The sequence below is a fragment of the Clytia hemisphaerica genome, unplaced genomic scaffold (genome assembly GCF_902728285.1).
Source record: "Clytia hemisphaerica strain Z4C2 unplaced genomic scaffold, Clytia hemisphaerica genome assembly, whole genome shotgun sequence".
Classification (NCBI taxonomy): Eukaryota; Metazoa; Cnidaria; class Hydrozoa; order Leptothecata; family Clytiidae; genus Clytia; species Clytia hemisphaerica.
Window position 1 is genome coordinate 1,758,304 of NW_027103962.1, and position 27,438 is coordinate 1,785,741.

Sequence of the window (27,438 nt, forward strand, 5' to 3'; positions counted from 1 at the left end):
TTACCGACCGTAATTCCAGACAAGTGGGCGTTGCCGTACAGAAAAATGGCGTAACAAATATCGAAATAACTTGTCCGTTATACCATCAATTATTGAAACGAAGTAAGCTATGGTCAGGCTTACAACTATGAGGTTACTTTCACTATGGTCAAGGAAAAATTAACAACAATATCCAAACTGCAAACTTTTCTGGTGTGCATGAAAGTCAGAAAAGTAAGTTGTTTAGAAAATCGTTAGTTTTCCCCTCACTCACGAAAATATAAACCATAATTGATGGTAATCTTTGGAGAAATGTATCTTTAGACGATTACAAATTCTTCACTTCACTTCATTCCGCTTTATCCATTCATTCACTCATCGGTCTATCCTTCCATTTCTTTATTTCCGTATTCTCTTGTACTTTCCTCATCTACCCATCCATCCATTCATCCATCCATCCATCCATCCATCCATCCATCCATCCATCCATCCATCCATCCATCCATCCATCCATCCATCCATCCATCCATCCATCCATCCATCCATCCATCATCCATCCATCCATCCATCCATCCATCCATCCATCCATCCATCCATCCATCCATCCATCCATCCATCCATCCATCCATCCATCCATCCATCCATCCATCCATCAATTTGTTCACTCCTTCTCAATCATAATGAGTGTACTTTCTCATCCTTGAGTTTGCCTTCGTATGAGATCAGCATATAAACCATTCTTCTCCAACAGTTGGGAATGTGATCCCATCTAAAACAAAAGTAGGATGATATTGAGCTCTTCCAGAACACACACCGGTAGACAGTAGAAGTGCAGTATCCAGTACCGTGGTGGCAGAGAGGGGCGGAGGTTTTTCATAGGGGCGTCGAAATACAAAGGATGCAAAAAGACGCCTCTAATTACTAATTTCGGCGTCCCTTTGCTCTTTTACACCTTAGATATGGCAGCTTTTGGCCAAAAAGAGAGAAAATACCCAAAAAAGAGAGAAAATACCCAAAAGTTTTCGTGCTCGCTTTCCTCGCGTTATCTTTGAATAAATATTTACTTTTCATAAGGGGTGCCAAAATCAAAATCTTCTAAAATTGCCCCTCCCCCAGTTTGCCCGAATTTTAGTCGTCCATTAGAAAAGCGAGCACCAAACTAGCATTCATTCTTACCTCAACAATTTTTCCTTTAGAAATTGCAGCAATCAAATCTAAAAATAAATTTTGTATAAAATAAAAAAGGGGTCGATTGAAAACAGCGGATAATCTCAGTTTTTATCAATTTTTTTTTCACTATCAACGAAGATTTTATTCTTAGCGTAAATTGGAGTCGTTAAAAATCCATGTACAGTAATATAATATCTACCAGCTAAGCTACCATTTGTCCCTTCCATTATTTTCTACTCTCTCTGAATTTAGTCGTCTACACACTTTTTTTAAAAGAATGGTGTTTTTTCATCATGAATAGTCTTATAACGTTTTGAGGAAAATCATCCTAAAACCCTAAGAAGGGACCATAAAACTTGCTCCAGACATTCGAATTATAGAGGTTGAGTTAAAGTAACTCCACTGTATTACTTTCAGAGTGCTTGACAGTGAGTTCAGAAAAAGTGAAATAATGTACGGATATAAACCACTGACCTTTAAATACCCTGGACAAAGTTTCTCAAACCTGGCCAAGCAAAATCTTTGATCGAAGTTTTTTTGAAAGTGGTACCCTAATGGTAGCACTACTCAATAGCGGTGAAAATGCATCGAGAGCGCTAGATCTACTTTTCCTCGAATACCTTTGATGATGTTGTTAGACATTAATCTTTAACATTGCTTCTTCTCGGGTACCAATTCCAAAAAAACTCCGATCAAAGATGGCGGAAATAGCTTGGTCCAGGGTTAATAAAGGTCATTTGATATAACTCACCAGCATTTTGTATGGTACTCAAACGATGCGCAATAACAATCACAGTCCGTCCTGATGATGGAAAAGCAAAGAAAATTCATTATTCTCGTGCAAATCATAACAAAATAGATACTGTTTTAGTACATTTAGACACTCAAAATTCCAATGGTTTTTAACTTATTATTCACTGACCTATTTAGATGGTCGCAGCGGTGGTAAAAAAATTTCCAAATTCAAAAAAAAAGAAATACTGTTTTAATCCTGGTCAAAATGATCTTGGATGCTATTGACATCACAATAGATGCTTGAAACAGGAAGGATTCTGGATAAAAATATTACCCATAATGCGCATGTCATTAGAGCTATCCTTGTATTTATGGCTTTGGGAATAGTGAAAATCTTTCTCTAGTGTTACTCTCAAAAATATGGATTGAAGCGTGGAAACAATAATAAAGACTATTTCACTCGTCATGAAGACAACGCACTTTACGAATGGAAATACTACATGGTTTTGTCGACATTTTACCTACAGGATGGCCCTGAACTGGTTCTACAGTATTTCTATGTGGAAAAATACATCACAACACGACCTCCATGGTATCTACTTGTCAAAGATATCATGCTTGTCTTAATGACGTTTTATATGGTGATTGAAATCTTATCTACAAATTATTTGGTTATAAATGGCGGTTCAAACATAAGTTTAAATGTCCTTTTCATGGTAATGCTGCTATCTGCAAGAGCTGGGGCAGCATGTCATCAATATGTGACTGGTAAAGTCAGTCGGTCTTGTTTTGAGATCAACAATAAAGGACAACTTATACAGACCCCCTTTTCTATAGGCTGTTTGAGTAAGGTTGATTATTTCATTCTAGTCATGTTAAGAGTACTAGTATTATTACTGGCTCTATTTAGGAATATTCAGTATGTGATTTCTTATTGGAAAAATTATAAAGATGATGATGGTGATGATTGAAGAAAAAAGATTTTTCTTTTGTCTGATGGTAGAGTATAAATATTCAATTTGAATACGCCCGTCTAGAGGTTTGTCTGTACACAGACTCAGTATTTACGGCTAATTTCAAAATTCATTGCCATAGAGGGTCTGTTGTCATCGTCTTTTCTCATTTGACATTTTTCAAACCGACCACTGTGATGGAGTGTTGGTGAGAGAGGGGAGATGATGAGAGAAGTGTTGCAATTTATAAATCATACTTCATCGCAGAGGTCTCCCTACGGGAATTTTTTCATCAAACAGAAAACGCGCACAGAGTGTACTGCGAAGCGATAAAAGTGAGATACACTCTGGTACAGAATATCTAGAGGTTGGTACGCTACGAGTCTCGACCCTGAATACAGTTGAGTCTCTATAACTCTAACAAGTTTTCTCATCCCTTCAGTTAACAATTGCCATGCAAACCCTACTCCACATCTCGAAACTTCCATGACTCGAACAAATTGGTGTTCCTCGTGCGTGTGTATTCGAGTTATAGAGGATCCACTATACCATGATCAATCAATACCGTTAACAGCCTTTCAGTGCATATCCTCATCATCCAAGTTTATACTCCAGTTCGATCAGAATTAGGTATACATGTTTTTTCTTTTATAAGCATAACGTTTATAAGCATATGCAGGCTCAGTTTTTGGTACCTAAACAATGGCTCTATTGTTTGAGAACAATAGAATGCTAAGCATAATGCGAGCCTGATGTAGGGGCAAACACTTGCTTATAAAAAAAACATGTAAGGCGAGACCAAATTAATTTATTGTTCTACGGGCGGGGCCCGAACGACCCTGATTTTTCAAAAACTAGAAATCGATAATATTGAGTTTCCAATACGGTATTGAAAATTCAAATTGGTGAAAAATAGAAGGTTTTATGTTTCAACACAATTTTAATACTTTGACCTTACCCACTCTAGATTTTTAGAAATTCATTTTTATTATACCAACCGCCCGACGAATACTTTTTGATTTTTAACGATTTGTCCGTAGAGCAACAAGTTGAATTTGTCTCGCAAAAGTTATTATCAAAATCTTAATTTGATTTTATCTTCTGGCTTAAGTGCCAATTTTATAATTAAGAAACGCAGGTAATGACTGTGATATTTTTATTGTAATATATTGTTTTGGGTCATCGAGACTAATCGAGGCCTATTTAGTGCTTTTGTTAATTTTGTTTATCACAGTCCTCTAAAGAAAGTCATTGAGACAACACGTAAAATATTTCATGGTCCACACGTGCCGCATATTAAAAAGAGAAGAAAAAAGTTAAAGTGTGTGAGTGTTGAGAAAAAATTGTAAGAAAGAAGAGAAACATAAAAATTAAAAAGTCGAAACAAGAAAATAAATAATAAAAGTTGAAAAATGGTTGATGTTGAGAAACTTGGCAAGAAGCGCAACGCTCTCACATCATATGTTAACAAGTTGGTTTTGGAGTGCGAAGAATGGAACAAGGATGCTAAAAGTAACAAAAAACGCTCTTGAAACCACTTGTAAAGTTTTAAATAAAAAGTTACAAATTATCATTGAGATTACGGATAACATCGTGGATGAATTAGACGATGAAGAGCAAATGGGAATACAATATGAGAAGTGTTCCAAAGTTGAGCGTCGAGTTGAGTCGTTAATTTTAGCCGTCAAAAGTGAATTGTCAAAGGAGAACCCAAAAATTGCTGTTAGTGATAGTAGTGTCACGAGTACCCGAGAGAAACAGCGGAAAGCTGATATTCGTCTACCCAAATTGAGTTTGAAACCCTACGATGGAGATCCGTTGAAATGGAAAACATTTTTCGATACATTTGATTGTGCCGTTCATCAGAGAGATGATATGACCAACGTCGAAAAAATGACATACCTCACCAGTTTACTTGAAGGAGAAGCGGAATCTTGCATCCAAGGTATAACATTATCTAACGAAAATTACGATATTGCGCTCAAAATGTTAAAAGAAAGGTTCGGTGACGAACAGATAATTATTAGTGCGCATATGAATAAATTGTTAAACTTAGAAACAACATCAAACTTTATCGATATCAAAGAACTGAGAATGCTTTACAACAACATCGAAATTCAAATTAGAAATCTTCGTGGAATCGGACTGGAGGAGAAACGTTACGGCCCTATGCTCGCACCAGTTATTATGTCGAAATTACCACAAGAAATAAAATTGTTGTTGACTAGAAAGTTCGGAAAGGATGTATGGGCAATCGATAAGTTACTCGAAGCCTTACAACAAGAAGTCGAAGCTCGAGAAAAAGGTCCTTCTTACAGAGAATGAAGGTGTCGAAAATTACGAAAACCTAATGAGTACCGGTCGTCCTACAGACAGCAAAAGAAGACAACCGTTCCGTACCTTTCCATGCGTTTACTGTGGAAACGCTTCACACAAAGCCTATCAATGTTCCAAGATATCGAAACCAGAAAGTCGAAAGGATTTTCTCATCAAACAGAAACGATGTTTCAAGTGCTTGAAAATAGGACATGATAGTAAAAGTTGTAGATCGATGCGCATTTTTATCATTGTCGAAAAAATCATCATAGCAGTATTTGTAAAACCTTCAAGAAAGAGGAAGATACGCCAGAAGATACTCAGTCGAATTTAGCAAGCAGTTCGTGTACCGTTTTTGCTACAAACAGCCAAAGCCAAAATCGAAAATGTCGAGAAAAATCGTTCGTCCGAAAGTAGAATTTTCTTTGACCCTGGTAGTCAGTTGAGTTATGTTACACCCACATTGAGTCGAAAGCTGAATCTAAAGCAAATTGGAAAAAAGGAACTTTGTATCCAATCGTTCGGAAACAACAAAACCGTCAAAACCTTACCCTTGGTCGAATTTAACGTGAAAACTTCGAAAGGACAGGTTCCTGTGCAAGCCTACGTATCCGAAATCAGTCAACCCGTTTCGAGACAGAACACAGTCGAATGTCAAAAACGTTTTGAACATTTGAAAGGTTTAAAACTGGCAGATCCAAATCATGAAAAAGCCATCGATATTGATATTTTGATTGGCTCAAACTTTTATTGGGATTTTATACACACTGAAGGTGCTGTTACTGGCAAGTCTGGCCAGCCCATTGCTTTGAGTTCGTCGTTGGGATACGTTTTGAGTGGTCCTGCTGATTTAAAAGAAAAGATTTCGTCCGGAAATTTTTTTCTCACATGTTTTTTGAAAGCTGTCATTAGTGAAAATGATCGATTATCTGAAACCGTTGATAAGTTCTGGGACTTGGAGAAGTCTTGGAATAAAATGTGAAAACTTTGATACCGAAAAACGTGAATTTGTGAAGGAGTTTGAGAACTCATTAAAATTTAACGAGAAAGAGAAAATGTATGAAGCAACATATCCAGTCAAAGAGGAGAATTGGTCGCTAGGAGACAATTATGAACTGTGTAGAAAAAGACTTCAATGTTTATCAAAAAGCTTCGAAAACAATCAACAATTATTGAAAGATTATCAAAAGATTTTCAATGAACAGTTAACAAAAGGTGTTATCGAAAAAGCGCCAAATGATCAAGAGGTTGGAAAAACACATTACATTCCGCACCACGCTGTTATCAAACCAGAAAAATCAACAACAAAGGTACGCATTGTTTATGACGCGAGTGCAAAGGCAAATAACAATGAGTTATTTTCTTTGAATGAATGTTTAGAGGCGGGTCCTCCATTGAATACAGATCTCTTTGAAATTTTGTTACGTTTTCGAACAGACAAAGTCGCCATTGTCGGTGATATTGAAAAGGCTTTTCTACACATAAAACTAAACAACGAACAGAGAGACCTTACTAGATTTTTATGGTTCAAAAATTCAGACAAAATTGATTTTAAAAACTTTGAAGCAAACGAAATTGTTGAGTACCGGATGTGCAGAGTTTTGTTTGGGATAAACGCATCGCCCTTCGTTTTGAATGCCACCCTACAACATCATATCAGAACAGCAAACGACGCAGAGTTCGAGAAACAACCTTATCAAATCGCTACATGTGGATGATTTGACAACAAGCAAACGAACTGTTGCTGAAGCTGAAGAGTTTGTCGAGAAAAACGAAAGAGCATTTATCGAAAGCATCGTTTAACCTGAGAAAATTCCAATCCAACTCGAAGGAACTTGAATCCAAACTCCAATCGAAATACGGAGAAACCGAAAACCCTACTGTGATGGGTAAGACGAAAGTCCTTGGTGTTACATGGGACAAAGAATCTGACGAACTTTGTTTCCAACTCAAAAGCTTAGCGAGTTTGAAACCGACGAAACGCAATGTGTTGAGAGCATTGGCGTCCATTTATGATCCGTTAGGACTGATAAACCCTATCGTGTTAACGTTGAAATTGTATTTTCAGAAATTGTGTCTAAGTAAAATTGATTGGGACACGCCCATCGACGGTGATTTGCTTTGTGAATGGCAAAATTTGGTGAAAGACTTTGAGTATACACAAGAGATCAGAGTCGAAAGAGCTTATTCGAGTGTTAAACAAAATGTCAAGGAAATTCAGTTACATGGCTTCTCAGATGCTTCTGACGACGCACATGGTTGCTGTATCTACACACGAATCGTATCAAAGGATGGTGATATCAAGACAAGCCTCGTCACATCAAAGTCACACGTGAATCCAATCAAGACGAAATCAAAAACCAAACCTGATGACCAGAAGTTGACGACACCCCAGAATGGAGTTGGTAGCTATACTTATTGTATCACGTCTCATGAATGTTGTTAAGAGACACTTAGAAATGAACTTTGAATTTGAAAAATTTACTGTATGGACTGACAGTAGTGTTGCTTACTGTTGGGTCAAGAACATTGAAACTTCGAGAAAACAAGATAGATATATTAAGAATATTTCTGATGAGATTAGACGAAATTTTGAATCTCTCTCGATTGAACTGAAATTAGTTGCTACAAAGCAAAATCCTTCGGACATTGCGTCCCGGGGGTCTAAGCCAGCACGTCTAGCTGGTTGTAAATTATGGTTTTATGGTCCTGAGTTTCTAATTATGCCTGAATCTCAGTGGCCTCGTTTGAAAGTCGGTGACAAATTTTCTGAGGTCCCTGATCCTCTAACTATACCTGAGAAGACGGGAACAAACCTCAAACCTTTTAGTGATGGTGTCAACAAGGGTCCTAATCTTCTAAATATACCTGAGGAGAAGGATACCCTTTCATTCAATATTAGTGATGGGACTGAGTGGATAACTATACCTGAAGCTCAGTCCAACCTTGGTGAAATTATTGACGTTCAAAGATTTCGGTCTTTTGAACAATTGTTACGTGTTACTGGGTATGTCTTCAAATTTGTGGAGAACATACGTTGTTGGAAAAATAAAAACAACAAACAAATAAATAAGAAACAAATAACAAACAGAATATTTTGAATGCTGATGATTTGCTATCAGCCAAGAAGAAATGGTTATTGGATGCCCAAAGAGGTATTCCAGACGAAATGAAGAAAAATCTTTTCCTTGGAGGGGAAGTGTACAGATGGAAGGGAAGATTGAACAATGCTCCAATTCCCTTTGACGCAAAGCATCCAATATGGTTACCTACAAACAGTCCACTTGTTGATTTGTTGATCAAGCAAGCCCACGACAAGGTAATGCATAATGGCCAACGTGAAACTTTGAACGAACTACGATCCCAATTTCAAATTCCAAGATTGCGTCAACGCGTCCGTCATTTTATCTACAAATGTACGATTTGCAAGAAACATGGTGGTAAAGCTTATCGTTATCCAGAATCTTACGATTTACCAAAGTCTAGACTACAAGTTGGTGCCGCTTTCCAGAACATTGGAATCGATTATTGCGGTCCATATTTGGTGTATAATGTATTCGACAAAACGAAAGAAAAGTTCAAGGTATGGATTTCATTGATCACATGTCAAGCCAGTCGGGCTGTATACTTAGACATTGCTACAGACTACAGTGGAGAGTCGTGCATTGAAGTATTAAGGAGATTTATGAATCGCAGAGGAATCCCAGAAGAAATCTTTTCAGACAAAGGTTCAACGTTCACTGCAGAAAACGTACAGAACTTTGTTACAAATTGTCAAATTCGATGGAAGTTTAGCCTCGAGAAAGCACCTTGGTTTAATGGGTTTACAGAGAGACTTGTGAAATCCGTGAAAACGTGTTTGAATAAAGCTTTGAACAACAAAACGCTGAAGTACGATGAATTCCTTTCGTTATTGATTGAAATTGAACGAACAATCAACAACCGTCCTTTAACCTTCATCTATGACGAATTGACAGAAGAACCTCTCACCCCGAATCATTTATTATACGGTAAACGTCTCGGACGTAACACAAATACAACAAATGACAACAGTGACAGTTTTGAGTTGTCAGAAAACACGAAGCAAGCAATTGAACACTTTTGGAAACGTTGGAAAACAGAATACTTACTCGAGTTGAGAGAAACACACAAGAAACTTGCACGAAAGAACTCAAGCGAAGTTATCAACGAGAATGATATCGTTTTAATCAACGAGGAAAATGTTAAACGTAATGATTGGAGGAAGGGTAGAGTGAGTAAATTGTTACGAGGAAGAGATGGTAAAGTTCGCGGAGCCGAACTCGTCGTTGTAAACAAATACGGTAACGGAATTCTCCGAAGACCTATCAATAAACTATTTCCGTTTGAGTATCATCACTCACGAGTCAAGAACAATCAAGAAGTGAAAATCAAATTCATCGACGAACGTGACATCCCCTCGTGCGTGGGAGTGTGATATTTTTATTGTAATATATTGTTTTGGGTCATCGAGACTAATCGAGGCCTATTTAGTGCTTTTGTTAATTTTGTTTATCACAGTCCTCTAAAGAAAGTCATTGAGACAACACGTAAAATATTTCAATGACCTTATAATTACGGATCACATACCGTAACTATTTTCTCTACATCCTCAATACTGATATTGGTAAATTTGTAAATTTCGGTATCTGCCCTCGGGCAGGGGTGTAGGTCGGTACTAAAATCTCACACCTGTATATGTATACTAATGGATTCCTTTGAGATTACTTTTAACTTCCAAACCAGCGGGCCAGCCAGGGCGGTGCGCCCTATTGATTAAGAACCATTGAGACGATTTCAGGACCACACTAAAATCCAAAAATAACTTCAACTGCAACCAATGACACTTAATTGGTTTATGACGTGTTTCCACAATCTTGAATTAATTATGAATTTAACGACCATACATCATGCTTTTAGATTGATAGCTTATTGCATTTCTATGAAAAAGATAGTTTGTTTTGAGGAAAGGGACTTGATTTTGATTGTGTGCATTTTGTGATACTAAACTGATGATTTTTTGTACAGTGGAGTCTCCATAACTCGAAATCGCACGGGGAGGAACACAAATTTGTTCGAGTATAGGAGACATTCAAGTTGTATAAGAGACTACACCGTAGTAAATTAGAAAATACAGGCTCGAGATTAGCCTATAATAGATTTCTTTCTTTCGAAATTTGAATTTTTCATGGAAAGTGTAAGGGCTGAGAGGCATGACGTCCTAAATTCAGAACGCCATGGGTTGAGGTAATTGAGAGTTATTATCAAAATTAGCTTTAATCTGATGAATATAAGACAATAGACATTTTCATAAGTGACTTCGCAAATGATCCTTGCCTCTTTTAGAAGCGAATGCTAAGGTAACAGATTTTCTTTCAATGGAACACCTAGTTGAGGAAAGCATTGGTTACATGACGTAATTTATCAATAGTCATAATAACAGATGTAAGTTGTTTGAAAATTCAACATCACCAACATCCCAATCGTTTTTATAGTGAAATTTTTTAAAGTAAACATTTGATGAGGTATATACAGTCGACCCTCACTTACTCGAACTCCTATTATTCGAATCTCTCTGTAGTTCGAACTAATTCACAGTCCTTGTCAAGGAGAAACCCTCTTTAAAATACTTTCTATAATTCGAATCTCTCTGTAATTCGAACTAATTCACAGTCCTCATCAAGGAGAAATCCTCTTTAAGACACTTTCTATAATTCGAATCTCTCTGTAGTTCGAACTAATTCACAGTCCTCGTCAAGGAGAAACCCTCTTAAAATACTTTCTGTAATTCGAATCTCTCTGTAGTTCAAACTAATTCACAGTCCTCATCAAGGGGAAACCCTCTTTAAAATACTTTCTAGAATTCGAATCTCTTTGTAATTCAAATAAATTCACAGTCCTCGTCAAGGAGAAACCATCTCTAAAATACTTTCTAGAATGCGAATCTCTCTGTAATTCGAATGAATAAGATTTCCCGTTCGAGCTCGAATTAATGAGAGTCAACTATAATTCAAACTCTACCTTTATTTTTATTTAGGTTTACAACAAGTTTATAACCTTGACACATCACATAAATAATGAGTTTATCACAGTCAAAGATTGAAGGAAGTGTTGTTAACATTCGACAATCTTTCCTACCCTCCAATACGAAAATAACTCAAAAACCATTCACTCAAAATCTGTTCGATTATGGTAACAGAAGAATGCGAACCATGGACGGTTTTGACTCCACCGGCAAGCACTATAGCATCTACCGAAACCCTTTTATACGCGACTACGACAGAGACCATTGGGATTGCAGGGATATTACTCCACCACGAACCAACGAGATTGCCGTTTATCAATACAATATGGACACCAACGGAATACATGAAAGCATAATGAAAGTACTACCTCCTAACAAAGAATCCCCAATAAGAGTACGAACTTTGTACGAGCCAACTTCATGTCGCCTGTTCGATGTCATTCAGACGCTGTCTCCGTTAGATGAAGACCACCAGGGAAATGCTGAAAATCCACAATTTGGGCAAGTCAGGAACAATGTAAATCCACTTTTGAACAGTGGTGATTTACAATTTGGGCAACCCATAAACAATGAAGACCCACGATTTGGGCAAGTCATAAACAATGAAAACCCACGATTCGGGCAACCCATAAACAATGGAAACCCACGATTCGGGCAACCCATAAACAATGGAAATCCAGGATTCGGGCAATCCATAAACAATGGAAATCCACGATTCGGGCAACTCATAAACAATGGAAACCCACGATTCGGGCAACCCATAAACAATGGAAACCCACGATTCGGGCAACCCATAAACAATGGAAATCCACGATTTGGGCAACCCATAAACAATGGAAATCCACCTTTTGGGCAACCCATAAACAATGGAAATCCACTTTTCAGGCAAGTCATAAAAAATGGAAATCCACGATTCGGGCAAGCCATAAACAATGAAAATCAACTTTTCAGGCAAGTCATAAAAAATGGAAATCCACGATTCGGGCAAGCCATAAACAATGAAAATCAACAACTTGGGGCATTATATATGCTAAACAATTGGAGTCGTCCTATTGAATATATCACATTCAATGGATATCGAGTTGGACAAATAATGCGCATGTCATCTAGCAATACAGAGTTTCTTTGGACCGGTGGCGAAAAGAAAACATTAGAGATCTACTCCACAGACTTAACCCCATTGCTCGATTCCACTCACAACGAATCGTGTATCACAGCTAAAGAGGAGCAGACAGAGAAAGCCCTTTCCTTGACTTATCCTTACCTATTCAAGATACTATATACAGACATCGTGAGAAACACACTGGGAAGCTTTTTGGTCTTGGTAGTTTTTACTGGGCAACAGAGTTTCATTGTTGATTTGATCAAAATCGACTCCCATAACAAATTAACAAATTATAAACGAATTGTAGTACATCAAACCAAATTGCGTTATCATCTGGAATCTCCTAGTTGGTGGATCAAGGAATTTAGCGTGGATTTTGAAACTGGAATGTTTTATATACAAGTGTCAGACGCAAGGACAGGACCAAAGACTTTTCTTTATGGATATGATTTCAAAGGATATGAATTATTTGTATATTGGGTTGCCAGGGGAAACGGCTTTGTTAAAAAAGATCTTGATGCTGTGTTTGAAGACCAATTGAGGGTGGGTCAAGATTTGACCTTAAACGAATCTTTCTTGGCGCACCTATCGAAATCAGTTTTTATGGTCATTTGGCAAGACCAGCAAGTAGAGCTGTACTCCGTACAGCAAGATAAATCAACTAATTTGAAGAAATTTTCATTGGGCCATCAACAAGTGGGGCTTGATTATAGAATTCAAGAATACACAATGCATCGGTTCTTCAATGATTTTTACCTTTGCGTGTATAACAACCTTAATAACGGTGCGCCTCCAATGATTTTCGGCGGTGAAAAAAGGAACTACGAATCTTTGATTAAAGTTTATGATATTTCAAGCGGGAGACAAGTATACTCATACCAAAGAGAATGTGTATTTAGATTATTAGGATTTAATTGGGGTATGAGAGAAATGATAATGGTTTTAAATCCTGTAGAGTCACCTACGCATTTACTTGAGGTAGTGGACGTTGGTTTGTTTGATATCTCTTTGAAACATCAAGCGCGAATCGCTTGTTTAAAGAGTTATGATGAAGATTATTTGAATGAAAAACTCCCTAAAACGCTTTTGAAGTATCTTGGTATTGAATTTATGTAGTATAAACTTCACGTCACATTGCAATTAGTTGTATACAATAGTTGATCCGTATTTGAATTGACTTGACTGGCTTTGACTTTTTATATTATTAACCCAGAGGGGGAGGTCACTCAATCTTAGGATATAACTGTCTGTAGGTACAGCCCTGAAGATTAAGTTTTCTAGACGCCACAAAGTAAAGGCCGGTCTCCACTTGCGCGCGCTTCGATCGCACTTTTTCGAGCAAAGCTTCCACGCTATTGGTCAAAAGAAAAATGAAGCAACTCCATTTGCGCGATCTGACGTAACGGTTGAAAAAAGTTAAAATGTGTTAAACTTTTTTTTCGAGGGCCCGCTACATTTTTTATGACGTAATCTTTTTTCCAAGCAAAAAGAATTGAAGCCAAAAGGTGCGATTGCAGCGCGCTCAAGTGGAGACCGGCCTTAAGGTTCGATAGAAGAGAAGGTGCACATTAAAAATGAGACAAAACGCTATTTTTGGCCAAGTTTCGAAAAAGATAACTATATGGGTTGATTTTTCACTGAAATTTGGCTGATTTTTCACCTCGTAACGGTCAAGTTCCGCCCTTTTGGTAGTTTTAAATTAAGTACCCCTGGGGTAGTCGGCACTTATTCGTCATACGGCAATAAAAGAGCATTCGGATGCAATAACGTTCGATTCGGAAATAAAACGTTCAAAAGTTTTTGAAAGAATTTCCACCCTATTTTAATGCGGTTTATTGAACGTTATGGATATACTTTTTTTTTTAATTTAAAAGGAAACGCTCCAATTTAGTGTTTTATTTAAAGAAATTGTAATACAGTATGTCTAGTGACAATATAATTTTTCAAGCTAAGTATATTGGGGTAAAATAGAGGAGAATAAATTTGATAGAAAGGTGCAAGAAACATTGGAGATCCAGTTCCACGAGACGGCGTCGCTTATTTTTTTCCGTCAGTCGTCGCAATCGTCGTGTTTCATTGAAATTCTGAACACACCACCAAATTTCCCCTTGGATTCGTGCAGACACCCGAGGTTACATAATCTCAGGAAGCCATTTATCACCTTCCCCATTTCCCCCATTTTCAAATGATTGAAGTCAATATCAAATTATATTTGCTCCCCAGAAGGCTATTTACCAGTACCTCTACTTTCAAGCCCCCGATTTAATTACCTTTCTGTTAAGCCTTCCTTATGTTTTATTTTATGACTTTGTTATTTTGTAATGTTAAGGCTAACGCCATTAACCCCAAATCATATTATGTAATCAGGCAATTAAAATTTATTTCAGGAGTAGGAACCTAGTATATATGAAGGTCGAATTTTCTTTGTAAGTAGACAAGTAGACAAGTGAAGCTATTGCAACCATCAATTTATTCTCACAATGTAAGTGTAACTTTTTTTCTTGTAATTCTAGGAGCTGGTTATGTTAAAGATTATTTTTTTGAACTAACTTTGTCAAAGTTCATTCTGCACTCGTCTCCCCTTTGTTTTATTTACTCTATCTGATCATGAAATTTAGTAAGTTCAGATGGAGGGCTCGGTAATCTCATTAAACCGCCCATTGAACCACCCTTTATATTAGACTGTTTCGACACTATCAATATTTCAAAAACCTTCTTTGAGTTTGAATTTCTTTTCTTCTTCGTCAATCTTTTTCATTTCGATTTTTAAATTTTCAGACTCAGGATAATTGGCCTAACAGAAAATGTATAACATGCCACAGATTTGTGTACGACCGTAGTGTAGTGGTAGAGCATCCGGCTACAGTGCGCAAGGTTGTGGGTGCACATCCCAGCCGGGTCATACCAAAGATTTCCAAAATGGAACTTGATGCCTCTCTGCTTGATGCTCAGCAATTAAGAGAAGGATCAAGGGTAAGTGGAGTAATCCACGGAGAAAGAGTGGCTCCCTCCCCTACCTTCAGGTAAGTAGCTATCGAAAGAGGAGCCTTCGGGTCGCCTCCGACTGTGGTCGCAGACTTACTTACTTTTACGTGTGCTAAATCAAATAGAAATCTTTATTTTGTACGTGGCAAATATTAAAATGTCACTATGGTCAGAGCCCTTAAATGGAAGGGGGATTTTTTAGGAGTCAAAACCCAACACAGGTGAGTAAACAAACTTCACAGATGAACGAGTCTTTTATTTTGACGTTTCATGAATGAAAAAAAGTTATCTCAGCGGTCGTAACACGTCGCAACCCATGATTTCCACTTATTTGCACTGCTTGACCGATAAAAAATACGCAACAGTGCCACATAGTGAACATGTTCTAAGACTATGTTCAGACGTTACGGTTTCGTATCGCTCCGGTGTGGTTTCCGTTACAGATCGAGAGTGTTTATATGTTGGTTTTGGAACGTTTTGGAGCAAGAAAACGGAGCATTTCCGTTCTGATGAAAATAGTGGAGTAGAGCGAAACCGTTTCAATCTGTTTGGCTTTGTAACGTCTTCTTTTTTGACGTTTCGAATTTTGACGTTCACACTTGTTTCGAAAACGTTTCGTAACGTCTGAACATGATCTAAATCTAGACGATGGTCAGTATGTTACATCTAGGTTCTGAAATCCAATGCTCTCGCACACCAGGTTAAGAGGTCTGACGTCAAAACAATGATCTCAACTGAACGTTTGTAAACCTGATGAAATTTTGTTTAAAATAAATTTATGTGAAGAATGACCGTTTGTTTACACGTAAACAAATATTGGGGTAGTGCCATGTATTACACTGCTGTATTAAACAGCTTTTTGCATAAGGAGAGTATTTTTGTAGACTCCAAAGTACCTAACAAAAATCACCTTTAAATGAAAGAAAAGGTGGTTACCTTTGATCAAATTGTCCAGTGCACTTTGAACGATTCTTTCTGATTCCGCGTCTAACGCACTGAAAATTAAAGAAATGAAAAAACATTGAAATCGTATATAAATAAAATACAAGTTTTTTTATAAGAGCATCCACAATTTTTGAAGCCTTTGGATGTTCTTAGCTTTTTTAGTTTTAAGCCTAAAAATGTTCTTAACATGTTCTTATTTTGACCATTTTGTGAATATTTTTGACCATTTTTCTAAGAAATAGGGTGTTTTAGAGTCCACAATGCCTTAAAATGTTCTTAACTTGTTCTTAAAATTTTGGCCAGCGAAGCCTTATGTTCTTAAATAATTTGTTCTTATAAAAAAAACGTGTAACTATCATTGCTTGTTCCTCAGCTCTAGTTTAGCCGGGCCACTTTCTGCACTGAAGTGCTGATTTACCGTCGTCCTCAGTCAGTCAGGATGTAGACAAATTAGAACCTTATCGTCTCCGTCGCAGAAAAACACACAAACACAGTCTACATAAACTCGGTATTGATCGTACGTGTTTGGCTTTACATTCAAGTGACGTCAATTCTTAGAAAAAGTATCTTGGGGAAACATTTGTGAAAAGTTACAGACGGAACAGTGTCGAGAAAAATAGCCATGTTCGTCATGTACAGGTTAGGCTGAAGCAATCTCCTAAGAGGCCTTATCCTTAGAGGCTTCCATTCCAAGAAAGATAACTCGCCTTGTTGCTTCGTCGAGGATGAGAATCTTCGGGTTCTTAAGTAATGCTCTTGCAATGGCAATCCTATGGTATGGAATTGTGGTTATATTAAATGATTTCTCTCTAATAAGATACTGTTTTGATTGAAGATCGTTTGGACGTACTTCGATATCTCATATTGAATTTTCACTGAAGAGTTGCCTGACAAGTGGCGGTGGCGTAATTTAGAACACCATGGGCCAAAGTACGATAAGGTCAGTTTTAAAAAAATGATGTAATCTTAGCTAATGTAAAATCAAGAAATAGGGGAGACTAACCGTTGTTTTTGACCTCCGGATACAGTTGCTCCGCGTTCCCCTACCACAGTATTATAACCCTGAAATTAATAAATGACAACAGTTTGAACAGCCCAAAATAAAATTATTAAGATATAGTAAAATGATTATATTTATCAGAAAGATGTCATCACATTCATGATACGCACCACTGGCGAGTCTTCCCAGAATTTTTAAAATTATCCACTCAATAAGTCAATTTTAAAAATTCTGGGAAGACTCTCCAGTGGTGCATATCATGAATAGGAAAGAGAACAATGATAAATTTTTGATCTAATACACCAACCAATCAAGCGTGACGAGACTGGGTTGAAGTTTACCATGTAGGAATGACGACCGCGGGTATTCAGGCAAACATAGGTGCTGGGGTCGGAATTTTTTTGGTTCTTTCAAAAAATCTCTCGAAATTTAGGATGTTTTTTTCGAAAATGTGCTCTCTTGAGGTCACTTTTTCGCCGATTTTGTATCTTTAAGGGTATCTTTTTCGCAAAACACCCAATATTCTCCAATCCCGGTACCCCCTGTGTGTGAAGTCGTTTAAAGTCCTTTCTGGTAAATTGGACAAGCAAATTATTAATCAAATACCTGCGGAAAACCTTTGATGAATTCGTCGGCGTTTGCACATTTAGCAGCCTCGTATACCTGTAGTGAAAAATAAATCAACATTAAAATCGAATTGAAGAGCGTCCGAAAAAGAGAGGTAGGGGAGGAAGTAACTCCTTTCCCTGAATTTCTCCACTTACCCTTGATCCTTCTCCTCTTTACCTTACATTCGAGGACTTTAATTACCTTATCGGCCCTTTTTACGCCGGCCCTTATTCCGCCACAGCCTAATTTTGGGCTTGCGCCAATTAGGGCCGTAAATAACGCCAAAACTTGTAAAAATTACTACTCAGGCTTCAAAACAGTAAGTATAGATTAAAATTTACATTAAAATGTCATCTTTCAGTATTAAACTGTTTAAAATTCCATTGAAAATCATTGATTTTCGTGAAGTTTTGGATATAGAGTAAAAAATGGATAGTTCTCATCCTTTAATCATGCCTAAAATCCTTTAAATTGAGAAAAAATGGTCAAAAATTAACGCCGCATTTAGGTAAAAATTGCAAAATTTTGTCCCTTTTTACGCCGGCCGTTTTAACACCGGCCGTTTTAACACCGGCCCTTATTACGCCACGAGCCCAAAATAATGCCAATAAGGGCCGGCGTAAGAAGGGTCGATAAGGTAATTAAGTACAGATCTTCATCAGTGAAAAGTAATAGTAATTCAGCTTTTATAAGCAAATATGAAACTTAGCTCATTCTTCGCCACGTTTATGGAGGGTCTGAGAAACTCAGGAAATAAGAACATCCGAAGGCTTCAATAATGTTGGACGTTCTTACAAGTAAAGAGAAGGCAGAAATGATGTTTTTGTAAACCGTGAGCAACAGTTGATTAAAAATGTAACCTCATGTTATTTAATAATAGACACTATCGTTATAAAAAACCTGTAAAGATTTCTCAGAAAATTAAGTTTAGTTTCCGAATCTAATCATCAAAAGTAAGGGGAATTGGTGGTTCAAATTTGTCAATAAACTAATGACAGATTCTTAAAATTTTTTATTTGTATCTCATGTTTATCGTTTCGTAGTACACTCTGTGCACATTGTTTGTTTGATAAACAATCTCTGCGATGAAGTATGACTTTAAATAGTAAAACTTCTCTTTTCGTCTACCCTCTCTCTACCCATTAAAACCATAGAGGTATAAAGAAACAGGAGAAGTATACTATTGTAGTAATACCATATATAATACCCTCATAATCTCATATATCGTGCATTTTTAACGAGCTCTTTTATCCATTGGTGAAATCTTATTGGCTCATTGAAGCTTAAAAAAATATATGAGACGAGATCCATTGTTTCTGACATCAGTGTAAGAAAATATTTGGACTAAAAAAGACCTTGAAACTTGGCAATCCCTCGTCAAATAATAAGATTTTTTTTCAATGTTTTCTTTAAGGTGAACTCTACACATTTTTTTTTTTTTATAAGGAACACGTTTATAAGGAACTCGAGGCTGAAAATGGTTCAAATAATAAGGAATTGTTAAGGAACTGCTCAGGCTGAGAATAAGTGGATCTGAAAATAATGTACCTTATTGGGACTAATTTGACCAAATTTTGATCTTTCAAGGGGCAAAAAGTTCAAAATTTCCTATGTAGTAAGGAACTCGATAAGGAACTTTGAGACTGAAATTCTCTCTAAAAATAAGGAACTCCAGGCTCAGAGCAAAGTTAAGGTTCCTTATAAAAAAAAAACGTGTATTGCTTAATATTTTCCTCCAAAATTCTCCAGCGACTTTACGTCTACAAATTGAGTCTGAAATTGTGTGTACTTATAAAGAACTTTTCATTTTCTGGCTTGACTTGAGAAAATATCTTTTCAAAACAAAATCGAACGGATAACGCAAAAATTTTGACCCACGCAAAAAAATAATGACCCACGCAAAAAAATGACCCACGCAAAAAAATGACCCACGCAAAAATATCGACCCACGCACCCACGCAACCCACACAATTTAGCAGACTCATTACCCACACATTCAACTCCTGTTTTTCTTTATACCCCCATGCTACAACACTTATGGCAGCGGACGCTTTGAAAAATCTACAACTAACGTACACACAAGGCTTCTTATCGCACAGAGAAAAGAGAGGTTTATAATGGAAAAAGGCTTCAAAATTTTGGATGTTCTTATAAAAAACGCTAGACATGCAGGCATGTTCGTGGAAACTAACATTTAGCACTATAGTAGTATACTAGTTGTGCTAAACAATTTTTAAATGAAAATAGCATCACTTTTTCCCTTTCTTTCACTTACATAACATAACAATTCAAGGAATTTGATCATAGCATCTCTCTGATCATAGAGAGTGTACATTACATTTGACACCACAAAACTTCTAAGAAGGAGTGTTCAGAGACGCATCTTTTTTTAAACAGAACACATTTTTGTCAAAACGATACTTTGAAAGTTCTAATTGTTGTGATAATGTATGTGGGTGAAAGGCCACATTTTTGGTACACTGTCCCTTCCGTTACTTTTTTTAAACTTTCTCTGTGTATATTTTAAAAGGCAAGGTAAAGTTGGTTAAATATTCTTTTTGATTTGAGTTTCATGGTGTGGTGCCCCTTTTAAATTCAGAAAATGGCACCTCCATGACCATTTTTGGTACTCGAGGGGCCATTTGGAACCTGAATTTCCCAAATTTTCAGTAAAAATCTTCAAAAATCATGTTGCTAAAAGTGAAATTCCAAGGATTGATGACATTTTATGCCTAAAACTTGAATTCTGTCAAAAATAATATCAGGTAAGAAAACTTTTCCAATATAGATTTAGCTTTCCTCTCTGAAGCTATCAAGTTTTTTCATTTGAGGGTCCCTTGATTTTGTCTCTTCCGTTATGCTATTTAATTTTCATGGAAACCATCCCCATATCTAAACTTCCATTGCTGTAATATGCTATACCATCATAAAGAAGCACTTTAGGCCATTTTTAATGCAATCATCTTACTTGTGGGATATATTTTTTTAAATTAGGCCTTTTAATTGGGGATGGTCACCGATTTTGTCCCTTCCGTTATGCCTATACTTTTATTGACAGTTTCATGACAAATTAATCTAGGAAAATTTTCTTTTGTGAAGTTATAGTAGTCATGTTCATACTGATTTTTACCAAATGAATTTAGTATAGCATTTGTCTTGATGGAATTACAGCCATGTGTATCTAGATGTCCCCTCCGTTACTTATGTCCCTTCCGTTACACTTTTTTGGTATGACCCAGTATGACCAACTTTTTGCTGAAATAAAAGGGACTTATATTTTGTTTCAATTCTGTTTGATATTTTTGGTCTCCCAGAACATTTGTTTGACTTCTGGGGTTTTCATGTATTCATATACACAAAAATGAATTTCCGTAACGGAAGGGACAAGTTTCCACGAGGAGAAGTTGACAAATTGGAGAAAAATTTGAAAATCTATCTTAGAAAAAAGGTAAACAGCAATGTAGATCCTTTCCATGTTCATTCCTCTTGTTACACTTTTAAATTTGCGACTTTTAAAATTGCATAACTTATCAAATTGTAGTCTAAAGTGATGGTGGGGAAAAGATTTTGAATAGTATTATTCACATGCCAGTTGTACAAGATCAATGAATTGGATCGGTATATCTTATCTAAGTTAAAGCTATTCAATGCTCATATAAAAACAATATCCAGTGTACTCAAATACTGCACTTTAAACCAATCAAGTCAATGTGTTGATCATTTTAGCCTTTCAACCACCCAAAATTTAAAATAAATTTTGAACAAAAACTCGAAATTTTGATCAAATATTTCAAAGAAAAAGCTGGAAACTTTCATACTAATCTCTCAAAGAAGGCTCAGGTAGATTAATTTACCCAAATTGTAGCAAAAACATTTACTTATCTTTGAAAATAGTGATTCTGATAATTTCAATTTCAAGTTTCCGAAAATCGAATATTTTTATGCTCTTTTTGTTACGCTTTTGAAAAAATGCCTCATGCAATTTGACAAATACAAGCAGCTATATAATAAAAACACTGCCTAAACCAGCTCTCCCAATAAGATAAAAACAAAAGTTCTGCATGATGATAATACTGTATAAAGATTTTGATGTCATGACTAGGGTTTGTCCTTTCCGTTACGCAAAATGGTGCATACCAAGTTAAAGGAGAGGAAACTAGTTTAAAAAATGCTACCAACTGATTTCTAACCCTAAATGTACTACTTTCAATAGGAAGTTTAAGCCTCAATGAAATAGTTAAAATAATAATGAATTCAGTTACTCTAAAATAAGTTAAAAATGCAAGCGTATGACACATTGAGGCTGAAGATTTCCAACCTAAAATTTTGAGGGGCACGAAGTTTATTTTCATGCGATAGGTATTGTTGAGTCAGAAAAAATATGTTGTGAAGCTTTTTGGGGATGGAAGTTTTTTGATGTAATATTCAAACCTAAATATCTTGAGAACAAGTGAAATCATTTTTGGTACCATGTACTTTGAAGGATATCGTATTACTTCTTCTCCTTAACCTTGAAAATTGCCGATCTCCACCCAAGGTTTTAAACTTCGCTCCATTTCTTTGATTGCCTACAACTGATACTAAATTAATTTCGAGATAGATTTTGAAAACCCATCATTCTGTGATTCAATTTTAGGCTAAAACATGGAACCAACGGAAAGCATTCCCAATGCCTTGGATGCGTTACAAAAGGTTATGGTTTTCGCGCAGCAAAACATTACTAAATGGAGTATTTTCATTCTGCGCGTTGATCAAGCCATAATCGTAACTTCCAGAATAGTCAACCAATTATCTAACTCTGAAAAAGAACATTTTGAAAAGTTAAAGGAATTCCGAAAAAAAATCCGTAGAGCTTTCAACAAGAGCGATGAATTTGTACAGAAAGTGAAATTAATGGCGGAGACTTCTCAAGAGGATGTATTAGATTGCTTGGGAGATGAAATTAACGAAGAAGAGAAATTAAAGATAATTACTGAGGTCATCGAAGGGTTAAAGAAGGAATTTGCAGTACAACTTCAAACGCTAGAAAGTTTAATACAACAATTCGATAAAATTTCAATTAATTATTTGGAGATCGAAATATCTCTAGATAAGCTTGCACAATGGATCGATGAAAAAAAGATTGATTTGAACGGCAAAGGTGAATTGGAAATAACGAAAACAAAAATATTTTTCGGTGTTTGCGCAGTAGGTAAGTTCTCCCTGGTTGTTTCCTTTGGTAATTCTAGTTGTCGTCACTACCCGTGGTAGTGAGTATCCATTTTTTCCCCATAGAATGCACCCCCTCCCCTGAGCTTACAATAGAACTGGGGACAGAGCTGATAGGTTGAAGATATTTTAAATTATGTTAAAAATCTATGCTGTGGGGAAGGTTTTATCCTTCTTGAAAATTATTTTTGTCTACGGCGCAATAAATTTATCGAGAATTCGCATGCAAAATTTCTTTGATATTTTCCTTTGTGAAGGTGGGGCTATATTTCTCGAATTTAGCCGGGGGCTATTTTCCTTAGCCCCCCCCCCCCTGAAAAATGTTGGGGGCTGGACCCCTCTGCACACTATGTTTCCACTTTTCCAAATCTTATATTTTTTTGTACTAGGTCCAAAGCGCGAAAAATGTTTCAGTCTTTCAGTGTTCCTATTTTTTTTGTCAAATATGTTAATCGTATATAGATAGCTTGATCAAGCTAGATAGACAGAGATCTTTCCTAAGCCACAGGAGGTGAAGAAAATAATACACCATCTTTCCTAATATTAAAGACCATTAAACCTCCATGGAAAAGAGCAATTTTTTCTATCTCATTATATCTAGTACTTTCTTTATTTTAGCAATTGGAGGAGTCGCCGCTGGAGCAGTCGCCGCTGGAGGAGTCGCCGCTGGAGCAGTCGCCGCTGGAGCAGCCGCCGCTGGAGCAGCCGCCACTGGAGCAACTGCCGCTGGAGCAGCCGCCACTGGAGCAACTGCCGCTGGAGCAGCCGCCACTGGAGCAACTGCCGCTGGAGCAGCCGCCACTGGAGCAACTGCCGCTGGAGCAGCCGCCACTGGAGCAACTGCCGCTGGAGCCGCCAGCCGCCACTGGAGCAACTGCCGCTGGAGCAGCCGCCACTGGAGCAACTGCCGCTGGAGCAGCCGCCACTGGAGCAACTGCCGCTGGAGCAGCCGCCACTGGAGCAACTGCGCTGGAGCAGCCGCACTGCCGCTGGAGCAGCCGCCACTGAGCAACTGCCGCTGGAGCAGCCGCCACTGGGAGCAACTGCCGCTGGAGCAGCCGCCACTGGAGCAACTGCCGTGGAGCAGCCGCCACTGCCGCTGGAGCAGCCGCCATTCGAGCAACTGCCGCTGGAGCAACTGCCGCCACTGGAGCAACTGCCGCTGGAGCAGCCGCCACTGGAGCAACTGCCGCTGGAGCAGCCGCCACTGGAGCAGTCGCCGCTGGAGCAGCCGCCACTGGAGCAGTCGCCGCTGGAGCAACTGCCGCTGAGTTGGCCGCCAGTAATTTAGTTGCCGCTGTAATTGGTATTATTTATGGCGGTTCGTTTTATTACTTCGTGGGTCATAGAACAGTGATTTCAAGCATCAGATTACAATTGGAAAGTAGTAAAGAAATCCTCGAAATCCTTATGCAGCATGTCGACAAAATGGAAGAAATATGCAAGGGGGTAGAATAAAATATCAAAACCACCATAAAAGAGCTGAGAAACATCAATTATGAAATGGGTTTTTGCGAAAAAACTATCCAAAAATTCAAACAAGGTAGTTTTGAAGAAAGAAAGATAAAAAAGTTGAAAACTCATCTGAATAAACTCGTGGTTGCATGTGAAAAATATGAAGAATTCAGAAGTAGACCGATAAATATCGGTGACATCAAGCAAGAATCGAACGAACAATTAAGCAATATGTTCAATAAAATGTTGAACTAACCAGTAGTTCTTTGACGAAGTTATCCATAAAAATTAGCATTTTTTAATATGATATTGATAAGGGATATACTACTGATTTACCTTTCATGCTGAACAATGAAAATGGTAACTTACCGTATTACTAGAGGGGGTACGTTTGTTCGAAGGGGGCATTCATTTTAGAGGAGCGTTCATAAAAGATTTTTCACTAATGGAGGTGTCGTTTAAAAGAAGGGGGGTCTTATTCAAAGTAACACAGTAAATGATGAAAACTTGTATATTTGGTCAATTTTTCAAATATTATCAGTTTTATAAGTGCTTTCGAATTTTGGAGTTCTTTTTTGGTACTTTCCTCGTTTTTTGTTGTGTTTTTTTTCTGGCCAAATTAGATTGATCTGCACTTTGCATTAATGTAAGGTCTGGGAGCTTGAACTGACGTGTCCGAAACCTGAATTAAAATATTCGCCAACTTTGAGCAAACGATAGGACTTAAAATCACCTTTATTTTTAATGTATGAATTTTTGCAAACAATATTCGACAATATATTTTGCAGACCTTAATGTCCGTAGCAACATCCCTCTATTGTTGGAATATTACAAATTGAATCTAGCAGTAAATTATGAACAACTTTTCAATATATGCTGAGCATTTTACACCACACGCTAATATATAGTCTGAGTGTAGTTGTGTAGTGTATGAAGCTTTTAAAAGTTTTAAAACAGAAAACTGGAAAGACATACCTCTTGGTCTGTTGCCATGGGTGACCCATAACGAATATTTTCCATCACCGTTGTAGCGAATAAAGTTGGTTCCTGAAAGAAGTATTCTACTGTAGTTGCTACTATTATTATAAATTTTACAAGGTGTAAAAGCTTAAGTCTGAGTAGCCACTACGATAAAAAATAAACATCATTTTCATCAATATTGGATTGCTGTCTTTCTTTCAAATAATTTACTGTGAAGTGTAATTTGAACATTTTTTTCTTTATCGACTAGGCTAATTTTTTTTCCATTATATTACAGTATTTAATTTTTCACGTCGTTTATTTTACTTCATGGCTCCTTCCTCCTGGCGATGTCGCCTAGCAGTTTTTTTTTTGCAAAAAGGTTGGAGCATTAGTTCTTAATTTTATATGTTCATCGGTATAGCTACTTGTATGCAAAAAAATATACTCTAGTAGACGTTTTCGAGAATTGAATATTGAAAAATTTAAATGAAAATTTTGTGTTTAAGGATAACAAAGAATCATTGTAAATATTTTGAAGTTTTTAATTTCTGAGACTAAAATTGTTTTAAGAAAAAAAAAATGTTATTATAAAATTGTACTACACGTTTTTTTTTTATAAGAACAAACTATATAAGAACATAAGGCTTCGAGGCCCAAAAAATTAAGAACATTCTAAGAACATTCTAAGGCTTTGGAGACTTAAAAACATGCATTTTCTTAAGAAATTACATCAAAATGCTCAAAAAATGCTGAAAATAAGAACATTTTAAGAACATTTTAAGCTTCAAATCCAAAAAACTAAGAACATCCGAAGGCTTCGAAAATTTTTGACGTTCTTATAAAAAAAAACGTGTACTTCAACTTTATGAAATAAAATGGTTGTACTGAAATCGTCATTCTCGCCCGAACTTTAAATTCTGAAAAACGTTAATTTTCTCGATAAGTTGTGTAGTGTATTATCTAGTAGAAGTTTTAGAGAATTGTTGAAAAATTTAAAAGTAAATTTGTGTTTTAAGGATAACAAAGAATCATTGCGAATGTTTTGAAGTTTTTAATTTTTTGAGACTAAAATATATTTTTTTCTGGAAAAAAAATTGAATGATGTGTATGTTATAACACTGTACTACACGAAATTCTTCTTCAACTTTTTGAAATAAAGCGACCGTAGACATCTCAATAAATCTCAATATATTTCGACCATGATTGTAGTATTTTTAAGCAGACCTTGAGTTTTTTTTGCCGCATTGTATTGAAACATTTGGATTTTACAAAATTATATGAAATCAAATTGAATTGTTGTTAGAGGTATTCGCCCTAATTTCTAGATTCTGTCTTATCAACTTTGGACCAGAATTGAAAAATAAACAAACTGCCCCATCCCGTTCAGTAGGCAGCTGAGAGTAAATACCTGGTTGATATAGCCGATTAGTTCACCACGAACCCAAGATGGATCCAATTCTTTGATGTTCAAGCCATCTATAATCACCTCCCCTCCTTGAACGTCATAAAAACGTTCGATCAATGCTGCAATCGTTGATTTACCTAGGATTCAAAACACGTACAGGACCATTTTACATCCATAAACAATATTTTCATGGGGTATTTTCCGGAAAAAATTTTAATGGTAATATTTTTCAGGGGATTTGAGTAAAATTAGACCCTCTTAAAAAGTTGGACGTGAGTCATTTATTTTGTCTACTTAGACAAATAGTTTCCAGTGTAAGGAATCTAAAAATAGTTCTAAAAGGGATAAATGCTTTTAGTAAGACGTTCCGGGAGGGAAAATTCAAATTAATCTCCACGCCACAGGAATCCCGGGATTAAGATTATCAATATTCCCATGGAAAGCTGTGAGTTTGTAATCTCAATAGAAAAGTTGTTTACACGTTGTTTATAAGAAAATCCAAAATTTTGGAATGTTCTCATCGTGTTCTCATTTTCACTATTTTGTGAGTATTTTTATCTTTTTCCT

At 36.8% G+C, this 27,438-nt stretch overlaps 1 protein-coding gene across 1 annotated transcript in view; it reads right to left on the reverse strand.

The window, feature by feature from the left end:
• Positions 1-593: 593 nt before the first annotated feature.
• Positions 594-27,438, reverse strand: part of LOC136810287 (mitochondrial potassium channel ATP-binding subunit-like) — a 36,912-nt gene continuing 10,067 nt past the window's right edge. Inside the window, exons 10-18 of the mRNA XM_067066856.1 lie at positions 26,875-27,008; positions 25,479-25,550; positions 17,838-17,894; positions 17,235-17,293; positions 16,939-17,001; positions 16,223-16,281; positions 1,901-1,951; positions 1,156-1,193; positions 594-748 (exon numbers count right to left, since the gene is read on the reverse strand). Of these exons, the coding sequence (XP_066922957.1) occupies positions 674-748; positions 1,156-1,193; positions 1,901-1,951; positions 16,223-16,281; positions 16,939-17,001; positions 17,235-17,293; positions 17,838-17,894; positions 25,479-25,550; positions 26,875-27,008 (608 nt within the window). The 3' untranslated portion in view covers positions 594-673. The remainder of the gene's footprint in view (positions 749-1,155; positions 1,194-1,900; positions 1,952-16,222; positions 16,282-16,938; positions 17,002-17,234; positions 17,294-17,837; positions 17,895-25,478; positions 25,551-26,874; positions 27,009-27,438) is intronic.